Source organism: Electrona antarctica, assembly GCF_951216825.1.
Source record: "Electrona antarctica genome assembly, chromosome: 2".
Classification (NCBI taxonomy): Eukaryota; Metazoa; Chordata; class Actinopteri; order Myctophiformes; family Myctophidae; genus Electrona; species Electrona antarctica.
This window is the reverse complement of record NC_136807.1, coordinates 20722530-20741957: the sequence shown is the minus strand read 5'-3', so window position 1 is coordinate 20741957 and position 19428 is coordinate 20722530. Positions and strand designations below refer to the sequence as shown.

General features: G+C 43.5%; 2 protein-coding genes across 2 annotated transcripts; both read right to left on the bottom strand.

Moving 5' to 3' along the window:
* Nucleotides 1-52: 52 nt before the first annotated feature.
* Nucleotides 53-9041, bottom strand: sall4 (spalt-like transcription factor 4). The gene is made up of 4 exons (XM_079492144.1): nt 8846-9041; nt 3441-6254; nt 3056-3351; nt 53-1852 (listed from the first exon to the last, which is right to left on the bottom strand). Exons 1-4 carry the CDS (start codon nt 9006-9008, stop codon nt 1418-1420), a joined length of 3708 nt encoding a protein of 1235 aa, XP_079348270.1. The 5' UTR covers nt 9009-9041; the 3' UTR covers nt 53-1417.
* A 5579-nt stretch (nt 9042-14620) lies between these two features.
* LOC306914928 (mitochondrial glutamate carrier 1-like) lies at nt 14621-16388 on the bottom strand. Its single transcript, XM_079492166.1, has one exon. The coding sequence runs from the start codon at nt 16363-16365 to the stop codon at nt 15373-15375; it is 993 nt and encodes a 330-aa protein (XP_079348292.1). The 5' UTR covers nt 16366-16388; the 3' UTR covers nt 14621-15372.
* Between the last annotated feature and the right edge of the window lie 3040 nt (nt 16389-19428).

Genomic DNA, 19428 nt, shown 5'->3' with positions numbered 1-19428 from the left:
AGGGCTCACTTTCTTGAATTGTAGGAGACAACTTTAAAGCAGTTCTGACACATTTTGAAAGGCACAACTTGGTAAATGCACATCAATGGGGAATGTACAGTAGGAGCCTATAACTATTCTGACCATTCTGAGATGTGTAAAGTGTCCAGTGGTACATTCAGTACGATCCAACTCAGCAGGTTGAGAATGAGATAATATCACATACTCAATGTATTGGAGAATGTACAGGGCACTGAGATTAGGAAGGCTCAAAGAAAAACAAATGAGGTAGAAATTTACCCTTCCAAAACATATTACAATATAAATAGTACAAATGCTATGACAGTTGACACAATAATGTAGGAAAAATAATCAGAATCAACTAACAAACCTAAGATTACAAAAACATGAGAAGGAAAGAAAATTACAACAATGTTTATTTGCCCTCTTCCAGTATGACCATCATGGTTATAACAAGCAAGAAATATGAAATGTAACCCCCGCCCCCCCCACCCCCCAAAAAAAAGTTATTTACCAAAACAGGAAATATAAAGTGCAGGTATGAAAACATTTGGGAAGTTTGTAGCCTTCAGCAATCCAAAGTGAGTCTTCAGCAGTACAAGGAGCTGAAAACATTAGATATTCTTGTAAACTGGGATGAAAAACTACAATGAAAGTTTTAAACGCTACAACATATTGGAAGTATCACAAACAGAACCTTCATTACAATCTTATGGTGCATTAAAAAGTCGACAGCAACATTTACATGTAGGCACTTACCAAAACAGTTTGCTTTTCAGGCAACTACTGAATCTCAGCACCCAACAAAAGACGTTTGTGAATGGCACTATCGTAAACCATACTACGAAAAATGGATGGTTGAGCAAGAGTGCCTTGATGTGGAACAAGACAAAGTTTGCCAGAACATTGGAGTCATGACAAAACTCTTCAAAAGAACATGTAACACTACAAAACTGTACAATTCATAAAGTTCAAAATTGGCACAATAGAAGAGTAGTCATGAACATGGTTAGCTACACTATTGTTCCCATCAACACTAAAACATCATGTCCATAATATCAGTCACTCCCTGAAACTTTCCCTCCACAATTATAGTAAAATAAATCCTTCAAAAAGTACATCAGGGAGACAGTCTGAAGTAAAGCAGTTTCAAGTAAGTTATACATTCAATTTCTGAATATGCAACTAAAAGTCACAGAACAAAAATACCCGCATTTTTAAAATAAATGAACAAAAAAAAAACAGTAAATACAACTACAGTAGTTATATCAAGTTGAACTGAGAAAATAACACTTGTGATTTGTTCAAATCAGGAAGGGAAAAAACAGAAATTAATTTAAACATAACTATGCTCAGTGAAGGTTTACTATGAAAACTGATTGTACCCATCATTGCCTCTGTGTAGTGAGTCACAAGCCTAATTAACTGCAATTTTACCCTCCTCCATGAAATGTGGGAATTGTGATTTTGGCACACTTTCAGGGCTGTGCTTTTCTATTTCAGCCATGGTAACTGGCAAGCTAGAGTGAGACCCATCCATCTTCATGAGGCCTCCAGTAGATCCAACCAAGGGCCCACCAGCGAGGCTCCCTGGGAGTGGGATGCCTCCGCTCTGAATGACAGAGATTTCATTGGTCTTCATAGTCAGGCCACTGCTGAAGGCAGCAGCATACTGGTTCCACAGAGATGGGTCAAAGTTAATTGGTGGAGTGCCCAGCTCTTTGGGGACCTGCATCATCTCTGGCAAAATATTGGCTTCCGAGTTCATTGCCATCAGGGCCATGGGATTATCCAAAGACAAACGCTGGCCTCGCCTTGATGTGTTGTTCCACATATGTGTTCCAACATGTACCTAAAAAAAAGCAAAAAAAAAAACACAAAACACAACACAAACATTAGTATTTTTTTTTTAAAGCGATGGACATTGCTGTGAAAAAAAAAAACGTATCTATCCAATTGCTTTAACGGTTAAAGTTTAACCCATTAAAACTGGGAAAGCATCCGTGTCATTTTAGATTTTAGCGTTGGCCATTCAAAAATAGCAGATCTACAAGCTCACGGAATGTCATATCATGCCGCACTGCTTGTACATCTGCTATCCCATTATGGGTGGGAACTAGAGACCAGCGGGTCGCGGATTTAGCCGCGGGTAACCGCAGTTTAGGGTGGATATTGGTCATTAAAATATATTATAAATTAATATTGGATAAACCGTGAGTGAAATAATGCTGGAAATAAATGAATGGCATCTATCTTAGCTTATTATAGCTTTTAAAACAGACATAAATGAATAGCATCTATCTATATAGTATATTATAGTTTTTAAAAACGCACAAAATCTCGATTTTTCATCAGGCACAAATTAGACACCTATATATTGGCTAAGGAAGGACCACAACAACAGAGTGGTCTGCTAGCTGCTAGGCTAACAGGCAGCTGAGAGTATGAAAGAAACTTAAAACTAACTAAAACAGAAGGAAGGAATATGAGTTTGGCGTGGGAGTCGGTGGGACTGCAAGGGAGTGAGGGCTGGATATGCCACATGAAGACGTTCGTTGCGATGTGAGAACGTAAATGACTGAATGAACGGACGGCAGCCTTGTTGCCATGGAAATGGGAATATACTTATAAATAGCCGATCTACAAGCTCACAACGCGTCGCAGCGAGCCAGCGGCGCGTTGTGAGCTTGTAGACTGTGCTTCCCTGCAGCGGTTTGCGGGTGGTTGCGGATATATAAATTGGATTAATTAATTAATGCGGTCGGATAACGGGCGAATTATAAATATGCACACTCGGATTCGGGTGACAAAAAAAAAGCTCATCCGCAGGTCTCTAGTGGGAAACCCTTTTTGTAACTATAACTTTCAATATAGTACTTTCAGTAGATATGTACTCAGTATATATCAACATTAATGTTTTGTAATTTTTTAATAAATATTTGCAGTTTTTCAGAAAACTTAACTACTGATTTAGAAGGCATTTGTAGAAACGGCCTCAGGTCTTAATGGGTAACCATTACAGTACGACCATATGCACGAGGGTAAAACGTCTTACCTTGAGATTTCCTTTGGTAGTGAAAGCACGGCTACAGATGGTGCAGGCAAACGGCTTCTCCCCTGTATGGGTACGCTCATGGATCTGTAAGGCACTGGCTGAAGAGAAGTTCTTCCCACAGCAATTACACAAATGCTGTTTAGTTGATCGCCGCGCCGCACTGGAGTTAGCAGAGGACATGCCTGTGCCCTGAGAGATTTGGGAACCAAACAAGCAATGCGGTCCAAGGGGATTGTCTTGAGGGATCTTCATGTCAAGACTTGGAGGCATCCTCATGAAATGCATGTGACTGGCAGCTGTAGAGATGGAGGGGGGGGTTAGATTACATATATTCTGCATTCAATACAAGTTACAACTGTTCATACTTTTAATAAAACAAACTCACCATAGTCTCCATTAGGGAAGTCTCCATTAGAGAAGGACATATCTGGTTCTTCTTTAATAGCTTTAGGTGTGAAGCTATTGGGTGCTGTCAAGTCAAGGGCCCCACTCGACTCATTACCATCTTGAGCGCCACTGTCGGAGTCTGGCCTCGAGCCGCTGTGGGTAAAGTCTTCAGCATCAGCCATTCTATAGTCAGGAGATTTTGACAGGCTGCTTCCCATATTGAAATTCACTGGGGAAGAGGAGTGAAACGACATGGCCGAGTCTGAGATGGCGGGACTACGGCCGTTCTGATATTCCAGCTCCCTGAGAGCTGAGGGGGATTCTTTGGGTGTCCTCTCACTCTCTGATGCTGTGCTGCTCTGGCGTTTCAGTGCGAGTGCTGATGTAAGATTCTTCAGAACATCCAAGCTGGAAAACATGGATGGCATTGGAGGAGGAGGCTGCTGCAACATGGATGGCATTGGAGGAGGCTGCTGCTGCAACATGGATGGCATTGGAGGAGGCTGCTGCTGCAACATGGATGGCATTGGAGGAGGCTGCTGCTGCAGCATGGATGGCATCGGAGGAGGCTGCTGCAGCATGGATGGCATTGGAGGAGGCTGCTGCTGCAGCATCGATGGCATTGGAGGAGGCTGCTGCTGCAGCATGGATGGCATTGGAGGAGGCTGCTGCTGCAGCATGGATGGCATTGGAGGAGGCTGCTGCAGCATGGATGGCATTGGAGGAGGCTGCTGCTGCAGCATGGATGGCATTGGAGGAGGAGGCTGATGCTCCTCAGAAGTTGGCGGTTGGAGGCAATCTGATTTGTAATTTAACTTCTCCTCAGACTCCATCTCGGCATCCAGCTCAGCCTCATGTTCATCTATGTCTTTGTTTAATCTGTTGGCATCCATGGGCTTCTCGTCTGCTACAGATGAATCCATTGATCCAGCGGTTTCATACTGGTTTTCTGACACTGGGGTGTTGGGGATCTGCCCACCCATATGCATGCGAATGTGCTGCTGTAAAACCACTGCATTTGTGAACTTTTTCTGACATATGGGGCATGAGTGCTGCATTTTCAAAGGGGTATTGGCCCTGTGGACTCCGTAATGGGCCTTGAGGTTGCCCTTGGTAGAGAATGCACGGCCACAGATCTTACACTTGTATGGCCTCTCTCCTGTGTGCGTGCGGTAATGCATCTTCAACGAGCTCTGGCAGCTGAGGACCCGATGGCAGATGACACACTCGTTTGGGTCACTGGTTCTCTTTAGGCCGTCCACCATCTGCTGGAGTTTTGCCGTTCCGGAGCTTTGCTCTCCCGAGACGGCATTTCCATTCATGTTGGGATCTTGGTTCTGATTCAACCCCATCTCATGGCCAAACATGTTTGAGGAAAGTGATGCCCCATCCCCTGTGGATGGAGATGGTCTCTGGGTGAATGGGTCAGCCCTAAAACCTGGCATGGGTGATGTGTGGATCCCGGTAACTGTAGCTATTATGGGCTTCATATCAATGGGCTGCATATCAATGGGCTTCATATCAACCATGTTGCAAAGCTCTATGGGCATCGACATGCCATAGGGAATGCCACTACTTGTGGGAACATTGTCAAGGTGCTCTGGCACAGGATATGGGTTCATCCTGATATTAGGATACTTATCCCTATGCCTTTGGAAATGCACTTTGAGGTTTCCTTTGGTCGTGAAGCGGTTCCCACAGATGTTACATTTGAAAGGCCTCTCTCCGGTGTGGGAACGCACGTGTATTTGAAGAGCACTGTCATTCCCAAAGGACTTCCCACAGTATTTGCACTTATGTCTGATTACCAATGACTCACCATTCTTTGAGTCTAATGGCAGGCTAGGAATTTTTGCCTTTACTTTCTTAAATGAGTCAGCACCTGCTTGGAGGCTGGGGAAAGAATTGGGGAAAGCCATAGCTGCCGGAGAAAGGGGCAGCAGTGCTGGCAGCCGGCTTGCTAGATCTGGAATGTCCTTCGAAATGTCCGTTTTAGAAAAAGACACTGTGCCCGTTCCTCCACCCAGAGAGGTAGGCATGCCATGGGTTTGAGGTAGTTTTCCTTGCTTCAGGGTCTCCATAGAGAGGCTCTGGCAGCCTGTTCTTTTACCAATCAGAGCTGCTGCAGCAGAGAGCTGTTGAGAGAGGTGGGCACCGAGGGCTTTCAGGGGGTCCACCACTGCCCCTAATGCTGAGTGGAGACCCTGTGGAGCCATCATAGCTACCTGAACTCTGATCTGTTCGGTGAGCTGTATCTGCTGGAGCTGCTGTTGCTGTAGACAAACCAACTGTTCTAGAATCATTGGAATAGCCTGCTGTGTGATCTGGGACAAGGGGGCAGATATGTGGGTGGACGTATGCTGCGTGACAGCCACTTTAGTGGCAGGCATTGATTCAAGGGTGACGTTCGAATTTTGCACCTTGGTCGAGGCATGGAAAGGCACCTCTGAGCAAGCAGACATCTCTGCTTCTTCCTGTTGGCTTGAATTCTCCGTGTTCAATTTAATTTCCTCTTCTGCCCTTTCCATAAGCTCTGTGTTGATATTCAATGGGGAATGGTTGCTGGACTGGCTATCATCATGGTCACTGGTGAGGCCATCAGGAGAACCTTGTGAATATTCCTCAGGCACTTCATGTCTTTCGGCATCCATGATGACCACCTGCTGACTTTTTGTGCAATTTTTCTCGTGGTCGAGAAACTCAGCCTCATCAAAGAATTCAGCACAGCACTTGTTGCAGACCCTGGTCTCGTCCATCTTGAACCTCTTCATCTCGCTCCCTGCCTCTTCACTTTCACCATCTGGAGCAATGCCTAAAAACAGAATGACATCAAGTTTAACATCTCAAACAGAAATTCACAGCATACTATGAATATAACCACACTTAATTTCCATTAAATAAATCACATACTGTATGTCCTAATGCAGGTCTGATGACCTCAGTTGTGGATAATGCCAAATGTAATTGAGAAGTAACAGGTAAGCAATGGATCTAGAGCAGTGGTAACGAACCTTTTCAAGCCCAAGAGCCCATTTTATTCCCAATTGTAAGCCATGATCTACCACTTTAAAAAAACACTTTGACAGGCTCAATGCATGTGCACACAAACTCTATAGTTTAAATAAGAATAAATACTGATAATCAATGCCAAAATATTAAGACAAATGTATTTTTCCATAGTCAGACTGCTTGCCTGTGTAGGTATAGTAGTGAGTGAGAGGCTGTTTAGCTCTGTGGGTTTTTAGTTGTGCGGATAGCGGTCAAACAAGAGAACAAACAAACTCTGCAGTTGATGACTCGATACACATGTCTGGGGCCATCACTGCGAGCTATTCAAAATCCACATTCTGTGTATTGGTAGTGATGGCTGGCTGCCTGACACCCGCTCACTCCGGGATCTACTTGAATGGCTCGTGCGAGCTACTGGTACCCTGGTTGGTTACCCCTGATCTAGAGAATGTCAGCTTACAGTTGAAACTTGAACTTGCCAATTGCACTTAAGAGCCAGCAGAGGGCAACCATCTACTGTAAACCCCATCAGGACACTGCACTTATTTGCAACAGAGATAAACTTTTAATGTTGGCATAAACCGGACAAACTCCTATATCAGTTTAATACATGCTTATCCGATATAGGCTACTGATGATTGAATAACTTAATTATCAATAACACAGCTTGTCTTGCATTATGTAAAATCAAAGTAAGTTTAAACCACTCAGATATATATTTTGGGCAAACGTTTTTGCAGCCAAGCCAAAGACTGTATTGTAGCTATAGGATATATTTTCATATTGTCTGGTCACCAGGGATCATTTCACACAACCATCAAAATGTTATGTGCTCCCAGAAAAGGTGCAGTCATGTTAGCATTCTTCAACGAATCTGACTTGTTAGTTGTTAATTGCACACCAGGTGTTAAGTGAAAAAGAAACATGCATATTGCATTGCAGTATATTCAGAGGCACAGACCCACAATATTGCAGGCATTGCCATGCAAAATGCTCCTGTGCCAAGTAGGGCTATATGCTCAATTCAAATAAGCAGCATACTTGTTGGCCTGGGGCTAAATGAATACCATCCTTAAAACGAATATCATAAAAGCTTATAGTATACCAACCAAAGTCAAATGAGTCCAACACGAAACGTGAAACACAATTAGGCTATAAATTATGAAGTGAAAGGACATAACCACTTGATGGCGCATGGTCTGAATCATTTCACCTTTATTTAGATTCATGACACGAGGTGAGACTACTCGTTCAATATACTACTGAGACTCAGCAAGTTAAACTATAAAAGTCACAAAATACCGAAAATAAATGTTAACGATTAATATACAACTTAACGTCTCCATCTAGAAGTCTGATCTGAGGTTTCAGAATTCGGAGGTGGACTGTACATTAAGAGCATTGCAGGGGCTTGCATATGGCAACACCAAACGCACCCCCACCCTGGTTGTCTCCACAAAAAGACCACTGCTCCATCCCCCACCTCTCCACAGATGTACGAAAGGAAACAGTCATGCATTAAACTGGGGGATTTATTGCCTTTAGGTCAGCTTACTCCCCACTAGTCACATTTCATAGTTCATACACAGTTGGTTACCTTTGTTTAAAACGTATATCCTATATACGCACGGTACCCGTCCGCGTGTACACACGTTTAAGCAACAAACGTGGAGAACAATGATTCAATTTTTAGTCATACATTTGTATACCCGAAATGCAACAAGTCCATAACTTTAGACGACCATCCAATACTCAGTCAAAAAGCACCCATGCCCAAAATTCACCAGTCAATCGCAGTCAAAACTAACATGACATGACTACAAAAAAAACTTTGAAAGACATAACCAATGAAATGTAAGTTATGCTATCATCACAGCCGGCTCTGATCACAGCTAGTTTCCAATCAAATAAATAACCACGCTGCGCTTGAATTAAAGTTATACTCAAGCAGGTTATTGATGGTGAACACCGTTTTCACATAATTGCAACTGCATTTTCAACTGTATTTTATACACTAGTAGAAAACACGTTGGCAAAAAGACGTCTGATTCTAAGCTTAATAAAGTTTAATTCACATAATTGTTTTCAATAAAAAGTTGAGTGAATCGTCTGGCAAACTAATGAACCTACAGCGTCTTTTGCCATACCATACGTGACCCCACCTGCACTCGTTAAAAAGTTACGATAAGCTCATCTTTTAGCCAACATAAGACATAACACTAGTGCTTTATTCTCGGAACATGGTCAGTTCCAAGGGTCAGCATAAGGCTACAGGTCAAAGTGCGACAGAACAATGTAAAATGGCCCCGAACTCTTCGATAAATATATACATAAGTTTGCAGCACGACATGGTCAACTTATCGCTAATTTTGTGTAGTTTCTGTCCAAACTTACCATTTACTGACGACCCAGGCTCATCCGAGTTGATGTGCTGTGGTTTTGCTTGCTTGCGCCTCGACATGGTGCAACCATCGGGGGCAAATAACGCTACGATTTTCCTCCCTTCTTTCCAAATTCTCCGGGTTGGAAAATTAGCCTCTTGAGTAGAAATGCGCATGTCAACGTAATTATTATTATCAATAATGCATTGCGATTTATCATGGTCCTCTGACAGCTGATTGGCTCCAGTCCAAGAGCTCACACATTATTCAAATGGGTCCTATTGATGAGAAAAGCAGAGTGCCAGGAGGGGGCGGGTGTAGAGCTACTAGTGGATGGACGCGAAGGTGGAGGGAGGGCATCAGGGCAAGTCATAGGTCTGTCCCTGTTCATGAAAATGTTGTCATTGACGAACATTTCTATTTACCTGCCGGGCAGTCCGGGGCAGGGGTACCCTACAGTCTAAATATAATATGCCTACATTTATTTCGATTTATTCTGTACAGAATATCATCCTAATTAATTGTAGTCAGCTGTTTGGGGAAGGCCACATTATACATTCTAAACTAGGCATATACTAAAAGAAACATGCGTTCTACTTCTGCATAGATTGAACAGTTTAGATGTGATCATTTACGTTTTGATTGACTAATGAAATTGTGCTCCAGTAAAATAAAGACTTTTTGTTGAGAATAAACAAAGTATTATTATGGGATTATGATTCAATGTATATTCATTGTGCAAACCTGCTTATATATTTTAAAAAAAGAACTATAATTCTTCCTTAAAAACCTGTATACTCTATATTCAATGATAAACAAACATAATAATTATAGGATTATAGTGAATGTTCTGGGTGAGAAAGAATTGTTTGCAACCATTGAGAAAGTAGATAGCCTATAGTCAGACCAGAATATTTGGGGTGTAAATACACAATATAAACCTTAGTGTTCATCTAACAAACAGTAGAGATGAGACAAGAATAACACATTGACTGTGCTCTCTTCAGAGTTAAATAAACACTGTGTACTACAGTTATTAATTATTTGATCAAGAAGACTAATTCACAAGGTTTTATTAGTTTGTAAATGTTTATTCAATGAAAATGAAACTGCTTACATTTACAGTATGCTGTGAATACAATGCTGTGACTCAATCTGTCACAGGTCACCAAATTATACAGTCAGAAAGGTGTTGGTGTCTCACATACCAATTGACCCAATACTGGTACAAAATTGACACATAACGGTCAATTTGCACACTCTTTGAAAAATAAATACATTAACACTGCACATTTATCTTTAGCCTAAAACATATGTATGTCTTGCTTAATTGTGGTGTGAGGTCACCCTCTTACAGAGGCTTGGATGTTCATTTTGTCTCTAAAGTTAAATGAAGCATGCATAAATCCAGAGTAGAATTTATGATACCTTGGCTGATAATTATGAGACAGACAAGCCAATGTATTCAGGAAAAAAACAACAAATGTCCTTCAAGGTGAAAAAGAGGGGAGTGTTGTCTAGACAGTTTATAGCCCCAATAAGAAACAATGCTTGAATACACGGTTTCTGCTGCGTTCAGTCCTCTAAACAATTCAGACACAATTGTGCCATAAAGCTGCAGTTGTGGGAACCGAAGGATATAACTGCATGGCCTTTCCTTCCGAAAATGAAGCAGCATGATTTATAGAACACATTTTGTGTAAGAACACAATGTATATATGTCAGATATAAAATCAAGTAAAAAAGTTATTTTTCCCCCAAGCAATACAAATCATATAGGGGCCTATAGGCCATGGACTGAACCTTGGCCTTTTCATGCCTGTTGTTGAAGTGGTAATTATTTCCTTGCTCCAAATGTATAGTAATCTTTGAATTGGTCAATGCCATGTTTTTATATATTCATTTAGAAGGGCTTTAATAAAAAAATCAATGTTCCACGGCCACGGTACACAAAGACAACATTATAGGCCTACAGATGAAAAAGAAACCTTGACCAGGTCCTGCATCTATCTGACAATGGTGAGTGAACATAGCACTCATTGAACATTTTCTATATCATGCCCTCCTCTCTCATTCATACTTTATACATGGAGTTGTGGGTACTTGAAAAATGACAAGAAAAATGTTGGCTGTTGGAGAGACATGTGAGGATGTGTACTTTTCCAGCAGAACACTCAAAGTCTTTACAATGGAAACAGGCCTTGCAGTGGACCAACAATAACAGTCTTAACACTTGCTGATGAATTGTAAATTGCACACATGTTTTTAGGACTCAGTAAAAGATGAAAGGCACGAAGCAGCGTTGGAATGATGAGCTAGTTCACATCAGCATGACAGTCCCTAAACTAAACACTGTAATAAATGCCATCAAAACCTCCCTGATAGAACAGTCCTTCTTCTAATCTAAACTGTCAATATTTTAAGTCATTATTATCTTACAAGTGATGCCAAAGACAATCTAAAGGAACAACAAGGTCTGTCTTTGTGTGGTCCGGAAATCTGAGATTGAGCTTTGAGGGTTGTTTTTAATAACCAGAAGCAAAGTATGGACATCTTTATAAAAAAATCTAAATAAGGTCATGCATCCTTTCATTATTAACAATAACCTCGGAGTAGCACTGATTCGGGTATTTGTGGCATTTCAGAAATGTCACATTATGATCTGTCTATCTAGTGTTTCATTCAAGGTGCTTAATTAGTTGCCTCTTAGTGCTGCATTCAATCACACACTTTGACGAGTGATTGATTGCAGAGAATCGTCTATCAAAGGGCAATGTATTATAGCAGAGAAACACAAGGAAAAGGGTCCTGCAGACCTGTCCACATACATACATACATACATACATACGCACGCACGCACGCACGCACGCACACACACACACACACACACACACACACACATTATGTATGCATTTAGTGAAACTCTGATGTTTCCTTTGTTGCTTTTAAATCACAATCATACAAATATAATTACTACATACTCTAATAATAATAATAACAAAGAACCACACGTCCACGTGGGTGCTCAGTCGGTTTCTTGTGGAGCACAGAAATGCTTATGTAACACCTGGGTGAAAGCGAGTCAGTAGGTAAGGACACAGGAAGTATAAATGTCTATGTCTGTCTTTAAACCCAGAGATGTGAGTTGTCAGAGATAACAAAATGACTGCTTATTTGTCTCACACCGTTGACTTGGAAGTGGGGGTTGGGCTGGAGGAAATTATGTGCCAGCATTCCACAAACAACTGAACTCTGGTCAGTAGCCTGTTGAGTTTGTAGGTATGAATAATAATTGTAATGTACAAGAGTTTGTTTTGAATGATATTCTGTTTTCTTCCTCAATCATCTTTCCCTTCTAATTGTTTAAGAAAGTAAAGCACTGTGGTCTTTTCTTTTATCTCCATTTATAGCATTAGCAACAGTCAACACATATCCTTGTTCAGCCATGGGTGTGAGCCTGTGTTTCTGTGGCAGAGGGGGCTAGCGGGTGAGATCAGTGGCCCACACATGGCTGTAATTTAATGGAGAATTGCCCAGTGGTTCCTGTGCAGAGGTAAACACCCTAATAGTCAGGCTTTTGTTATCACATGACCATGACAACTGCTTCCATCAACAAACAATAGAATAAATGTATGAGGTGAACCGAACCCCACTGTGTACTTCTCACCTTGCCGTCTGTCGATTATGATGAGTCTGTGTGTTAAAACCATTGCTACCAGAAGAGTGGCTTCAGTAAAACTGAAGTCCCATATCAGACAAAGTAAAACCCATAAAGATTTCTCTGAAATGTCTTAAAAGTGTGCATTTACATTTTTGTGTTTGGTCACTTTGTACATGAACAATATTGTGTGAAATGATACTGAATGGCGCGCTGTTGGGGATGAAGTTAGAAGGGGAATTGAGACACAGCAAATACAGAAAGAAATCTGGGCAGTCACCATCAAGCTGTGAGTCAACAGGGGGCCAATCCTTCAAATCTGAGATGCAATCTGTGCCATGGCCATAAACATTTACAGGGTGGGAAGTGCTGGGGAGAGGGGCTGCAGGATGTCAGTCAGCCTTGTCCAACCACATTACCTTATAGTAATCATTAAGTAGAATAGATTAGGCTGTAGTGTATATTTTTTAAATGTATTTATTTTATTATTGACTTTAGGAATCACTTCCTTTTATTTTACAATATTTTATGCTGTATGGAGAAAAAAAAGTCAAAACTACAAATACAAATTTTCTATATTGTATGTGGTGCACTAAGTAGCATTACATTTACATTACATGTATTGTATTACATATATTTTTAAATGGGTTGGCAGAGCTTGTACCTCCTAAATGGTAAATGGTGCATTTATATAGCACCTTTATCCAAGGGACTTTACATACATTGTGCATTACATTCACCCATTCATACACAGATGGCGGCGGAAACCATGCAAGGCACCAACCAGCACATCAGGAGCAATTAGGGGTTCAGTGTCTTGCTCAAGGACACTTCGACACTAACTCTGGGGGAGCCCGGGTTCGAAGTGGCAACCTTGCGTTTACCACCCGGCTACTCTACCCCTGAGCCACCATCGCCCCCGTCACCTAAAGAATCTACAAGGGTCCTGACTGAGGTCTACAGACCAGTCACTTCTTATGATCCCAACCAAACACAAAGCTGAAATCCCGGGGCGACTTTTCCGTTTTAGTGCCCACGCTGTGGAACGATCTTCCATCTTATGTTGGAGCTTCCCAAACCTTGCCTGTGTTTAAATCACGTTTGAAAACTCACTCGTTCTTCTTGGCGTCCGAACATGAACAGAGCTGGAGAGACAGGGAGACCGCTGTTAATGAACAAACACTTTAAATCTAGCAATGAGTAGGCCTATTATCACACAATTTAACATGTATTTTAAAAAAGCAATATCATCTTAACCTACCTTTAATGCCCTACTACTTCGTGCAATATTGTCGCACAAAAGTAGCAAAAATATCCGATCTACAAGCTCACAAGTCAGAACGTGTTTTGATTGATTGATTAAAATATTTATTAACAGTTTGCAGAATTACAGTACATTTCAAGCACAACTCAATACAAAGACTGTTAACTGTGAGTGGATGACCCAATAAAGCATTACACTTGTTTACAAGAGGGTCCACCTTGTTCAATTCATCAAAACATTTAGAGATGTACAAATAGACACTTCTATATAGCCAAAGAACAGAACAGGAATTCATCATAGAGTGTCATAATGTGTCTGTGTTTTTTAAGGGGTGCTAGCCCCTTCTATAAACAGCTTTTGTCCCCACATGTCTCAAGATTTGCCATTGACCACGGTAAGAGAATTCCGGTCAAATGTCCGCTAAATTTTGTCCCCGCCCGTCTCAAGTTTTGCCATTGACGGTGAACGGAGAAATTACGTCAGATGTCATGATGTCAGATGACGAGCAAATCAGCTAACCAATCACAGGCAACAGGCATTCTGATTGGCCAGAATTAACCAATCACAGGCAACATGCATTCTTTTTTTTTTTCTTTTTTTTTTCTGCTTATAGGATAAGTTTAATATAGTGGCATACAAAAATGAGACAGAATAGACAAAAACAACACAGAAAATATGGTAACAGTTCCAAATGCACAATGTATAGGCAAGTGCTCATTTTGGCCATGAGGTAAGTTAAGGCATACACCAACAAGATGGCTGACTTCAGACTCAGGGTCTACCTGCTACCAAACAGTGTAAAATATGCTTCAAGTTTATTTTGTTACCCTCTCAACTTAAGGTAAGGTCTAAAGTCATGAGGACAAACATGCACACAAGTATCATACGGTGCATAAATACAGCTCATGTAATGGTTCAATAACAGAAAACTCAAGGCTGTTGATAGTTTCATAAAACTACTGCAGGATCAAGCTAAGTACATAATAGGTTGTCATGGTTTCGTGAACCATGTGGTCCATGACTCAGATGAGTGTCAGTCACATTTCTTATGAGGAAAAAGTTAGGCCCCATTTTTCTCCAAACTGTAAGTACGGTACATTTCACACAGACTCAAGGTTGCAATTAAATTCAGAGAAAATAAAATCACACCAATGTATCAACCATGCAAGTGTATTTTACATATTCAAAAAAGGGAAAAAAAAATATATAATATTTTTTTTCTCATCTTGTCACTTAGCTGAATTAATTCCAATCTCCACTCCCTCACAGAGGGAGAGATAAAGGACTGCTGCTAGCATAAAAAAAAACTGCAGCCCTCAACTCCTAGTCCAATAAGGCTGATGGCTTCAAAGGCCAAAATTGGTCACAGCACATAGAAGGTATGGAAGTGCAACACAGCCATTTGACCATACAGGAAGTTAAAAAAAAAAAAAAACTTTCCTTTTAACACTGACGGTCAACTGACGAATAAGAGCAGTCTTTTCTTATTTTAATCTGTGGATACAGAGATGGTCCTTTACTGATGGTAGCTGCCAGTAACTGATGTACTTCAATCAGAAGTGGGTCCTGTGCATAGCCAGCTAGCTACTGCTACTGTAGGTGTGGTTGACTGTAGTGCCTATGGCGATAGCACCCTCATGGGAGAATAATTGTCCAGGATATATTCTCCAACGCCAACAAAGTACATGACCTGTGCGATGCCAAACAGTGGTGCGATGACCAGTGCTCGGCAACCCGCGCCTTTCATGAAGGCAGATGGTCCCTCATTCCGCATGATCTTTCTCACACAATCTGCAACACTGTTGTAAGTCTCCTCATTTGCTGCTTTGTTCATAGACTGCAGTCTGGTTTTCACCACATCAACAGGGTTAACAGCAATTGCAGCAGTAGATCCAGCCACACAGCCAGAGAGGAAGGCCCAGTAGAAGGGTGAGGACTCGTCTATACTGGGTTTACCCAGGCGATTCAGGTTGGCAAACAGGGGGAAGTAGACCATTGAGAAGGGAACATCTCTCAAGATTGTGGCTCCCAGGCCTTTGTAGAGCCCCTGGATGCCCTGGGTTTGAAACAGCTCCCTGGCAATCGCAATTGCAGACACTGCCTGGGGAGCTGGCACCACATCGTAAGATCGGCTGAGCATTGTGTTGGTGGCCACCAGCTTCGTGGGGGACATCACAACTGGCACTCTCTGCTGTGCCACTAGTCTGCCTGCATCCTGCAGCTGTATCTTGAGCATTTCCATGGGCGTTGTAATGACAACTTGGCACATGCCAGCACCACAACCTGCAAGCATCTCTTTGAACACAGTCAACCCTTTCCCATCTTTGTTTAAGTGTTGGCGGAAAAAGTCATTGGCCGCTAGCTTGATTGCCTTCTCTGGGGTGACCAGGGTCAGATTTACAGCAGCACCTCTATACATTCCAAAATAGCCTTCAGATCGAACTGTCTTGATGAGGCAGTCCACCATGTTTTTGTAGACCTGCTGCCCTGGTCTCTGGTTCTGTAACCTCGTCTTTGCCAGGTCAATGGGGAACACACATGTAACCCCAACAATACCAGCAATACCCCCATTAATGAGTTTGGCTGGCAGGCTGCTCTGCTGTTGAGGCATGTTGACTTTTAGGAAAGTGTACTATAAAATAGCTCAAGGCTGTATTGCTGATTACTTAGCTTAGGACCCCCGCAGTGGTGTCCGGTTAGAACTTAAACCATGATGCTTTGACTTCTGCCTTCTCCCTGAAGCCGACCCTCTATATATTCTCCGACCAGGCTTGTCACGATGACTAAGCCAGTTAGATCTATCCATATATGGTTCTATCCATATATGGTTCTATCCATATATGGTTCTACCATATCTATCGATATCAGCACTAGGTCGGCTCGGGCCCAAATATAGGGATTGTCATACTAAACATGTCATATATCATATAGCCCAACGTCCTAGTCAGAGTCTTCGTTACAGCCACCCCAGATTTCACGTTGAAATCTATACCGCATCCAGAAGACTCAGACAATTGTCCTTTCTTTCGGCTAGGTTCTAACAGGCCAGGCCTGGTAGTTATCCAGCAAGGGAGGCTCTCGAAGATGTTAATCTCTCTCCATTAGTCTGCTGACGATCTGTGTATGCTCACAATCCAAGCTATTTGGCGATCAATGCTCCCTCAATATTATTGACTTGGTTTGGCTGTACGGCAGGAGATACCTCGGAAGATACAGCCACCCCGTGCAAAACTTGAAGATCTCTCATGATTCTGATACGCAACTCTTCAGGTTGACCCCTCAATCCGACCTGCTTGGCAACTGTGTGTAACAAAATGGTTCGCCCCGAACCATCATCCAGAACTGCATATACTTCCATTACTTTGCCACAATTGCAAATTAGAACTTTGCACACCTTTAACATGACATTTCTCCCTTTAGGCGGTGGATAGCCCACATGCAAGGACTCTCCTGCTATAGTCAAGATTGCTGGCTGCGGTAATTCCTCTTGTAAATCCTGTCCCGTCTCGATCTTAGGTGTCCTAGGGTTCCGCAAATGTTCATCTGCTCTCCGGTTCAACCGGCTCCTATTAATACTGTGAAAGGCCAGAGGGTGCCTTCCACCACAGTTCACTCCTAGTCTGTAGTTTACAGTTTCTTGCCTGATGACGACGTCCATTGCTGATAACACAGCTTCATCTGTCATATCAAATCTTGTCGTTTGAACCTGCCGCATACCCCAAGATGGTGTGTGCCGCTATTACAGTAATGCCATCTTGCTGGTTACTTGGTGTACGATCGGCAGAATTGGGTGCTACTACCGTACCATGCATGATGACTGTTCGTCTCCGGTTATGCTCATGGTCATTTCTGCGAGAGTGACCGTCCAGCCTCCTTGCTGGACTACTTCGGTCCCTATGAACCTGGACTTCTGGTCTGTCAGCTTGCACTTTCATCTCGATATCCTATCGGTGAACGAAGCCTCTGCCGTCCTACAACCCAGATACCTTGGTTAGCTTCTATGACTCAGTGGCAAGATTCTAACCAGATGGTAACCCAGTCGCTGCCAGAGTCTGAACACTCTGGCAGTCCTGGCTGCTCCGCAGGTGAGCAGCAGCATCTCGAAGCGGTGAGATGCACTCTGTTGCCGCCAGAGCATGAGCGCTCTGGCGGTCCTGGCTGCTCCTTAGGTGAGCAGCAGGGTCTCGAAGCTGTGAGACCCACTCTGTTGCCGCCAGAGCATGAACGCTCTGGCGGTCCTGGCTGCTCCTTAGGTGAGCAGCAGCATCTCGAAGCGGTGAGATGCACTCTGTTGCCGCCAGAGCATGAACGCTCTGGCGGTCCTGGCTGCTCCTTAGGTGAGCAGCAGGGTCTCGAAGCTGTGAGACCCACTCTGTTGCCGCCAGAGCATGAACGCTCTGGCGGTCCTGGCTGCTCCTTAGGTGAGCAGCAGGGTCTCGAAGCTGTGAGACCCACCCTGTTGCCGCCAGAGCATGAACGCTCTGGCGGTCCTGGCTGCTCCTTAGGTGAGCAGCAGCATCTCGAAGCGGTGAGATGCACTCTGTTGCCGCCAGAGCATGAACGCTCTGGCGGTCCTGGCTGCTCCTTAGGTGAGCGGCAGGGTCTCGAAGCTGTGAGACCCACCCTGTTGCCGCCAGAGCATGAACGCTCTGGCGGTCCTGGCTGCTCCTTAGGTGAGCAGCAGCGTCTCAAAGCTGTGAGACCCACCCTGTTGCCAGAATCTGGATGCCAGAATCTCGGAGCCGTGAGACCTCCCCGGCCCTTAGAGTCAGAGAGCACTGGTGATGTGCAGGAAAGAGAGAGCACTGGTGATGTGCAGAGCACTGGTGATGTGCAGGAGAGAGAGCACTGGTGATGTGCAGGAGAGCGAGCACTGGTGATGTGCAGGAGAGAGAGCACTGGTGATGTGCAGAGTACTGGTGATGTGTAGGAGAGAGAGAGCACTGGTGATGTGCAGGAGAGAGAGCACTGGTGATGTGCAGAGCACTGGTGATGTGCAGGAGAGAGAGAGAGAGCACTGGACATGATCACCTCCCTGAAAGTGGCCGGGGTTGAAGTGATGGCGTCGTGTTGTAGACGCCAGGGTCGAAGTGGTGGCGTGGTGTTGTAGACGCCAGGGTCGAAGTGGTGGCGTGGTCTTGTAGACGCCAGGGTTGAAGTGATGGCGTCGTGTTGTAGACGCCAGGGTCGAAGTGATGGCGTTGTGTTGTAGATGCCAGGGTTGAAGTGATGGCGTGGTGTTGTAGACGCCAGGGTCGAAGTGATGGCGTCGTGTCGTAGACGCCAGGGTTGAAGTGATGGCGTGGTGTTGTAGAAGCCTGGGTCCGAAGCTGTGGACCACCTTTGATACGGTCAAGAGGGCGTTACTTCAAACTGGAACTGCACGGATTGGCTGACTCTGACCCATTGACAGGGAACGCCCTTAATGGGTGGCATGTGATTTGATCTTGAGGTTTTTTATGACCCACCGTAACATCAAAGAAAGAAAGCGGGACGCCTGGACGCCCTCAATGGGGTGGTCTGAATGGCTGACGCTTGATGTTCAAGCCTCCGTATGCTTGTATTGGGGTGGCCTGAGGGGTCCACTGTTCAAGCCTTCTAGATATGGTACAGATTTCCATGGGAAATCTGGGGGTGGCAGAGTGTGACGAAGGCTTTCACCTAGAGCTTTAGA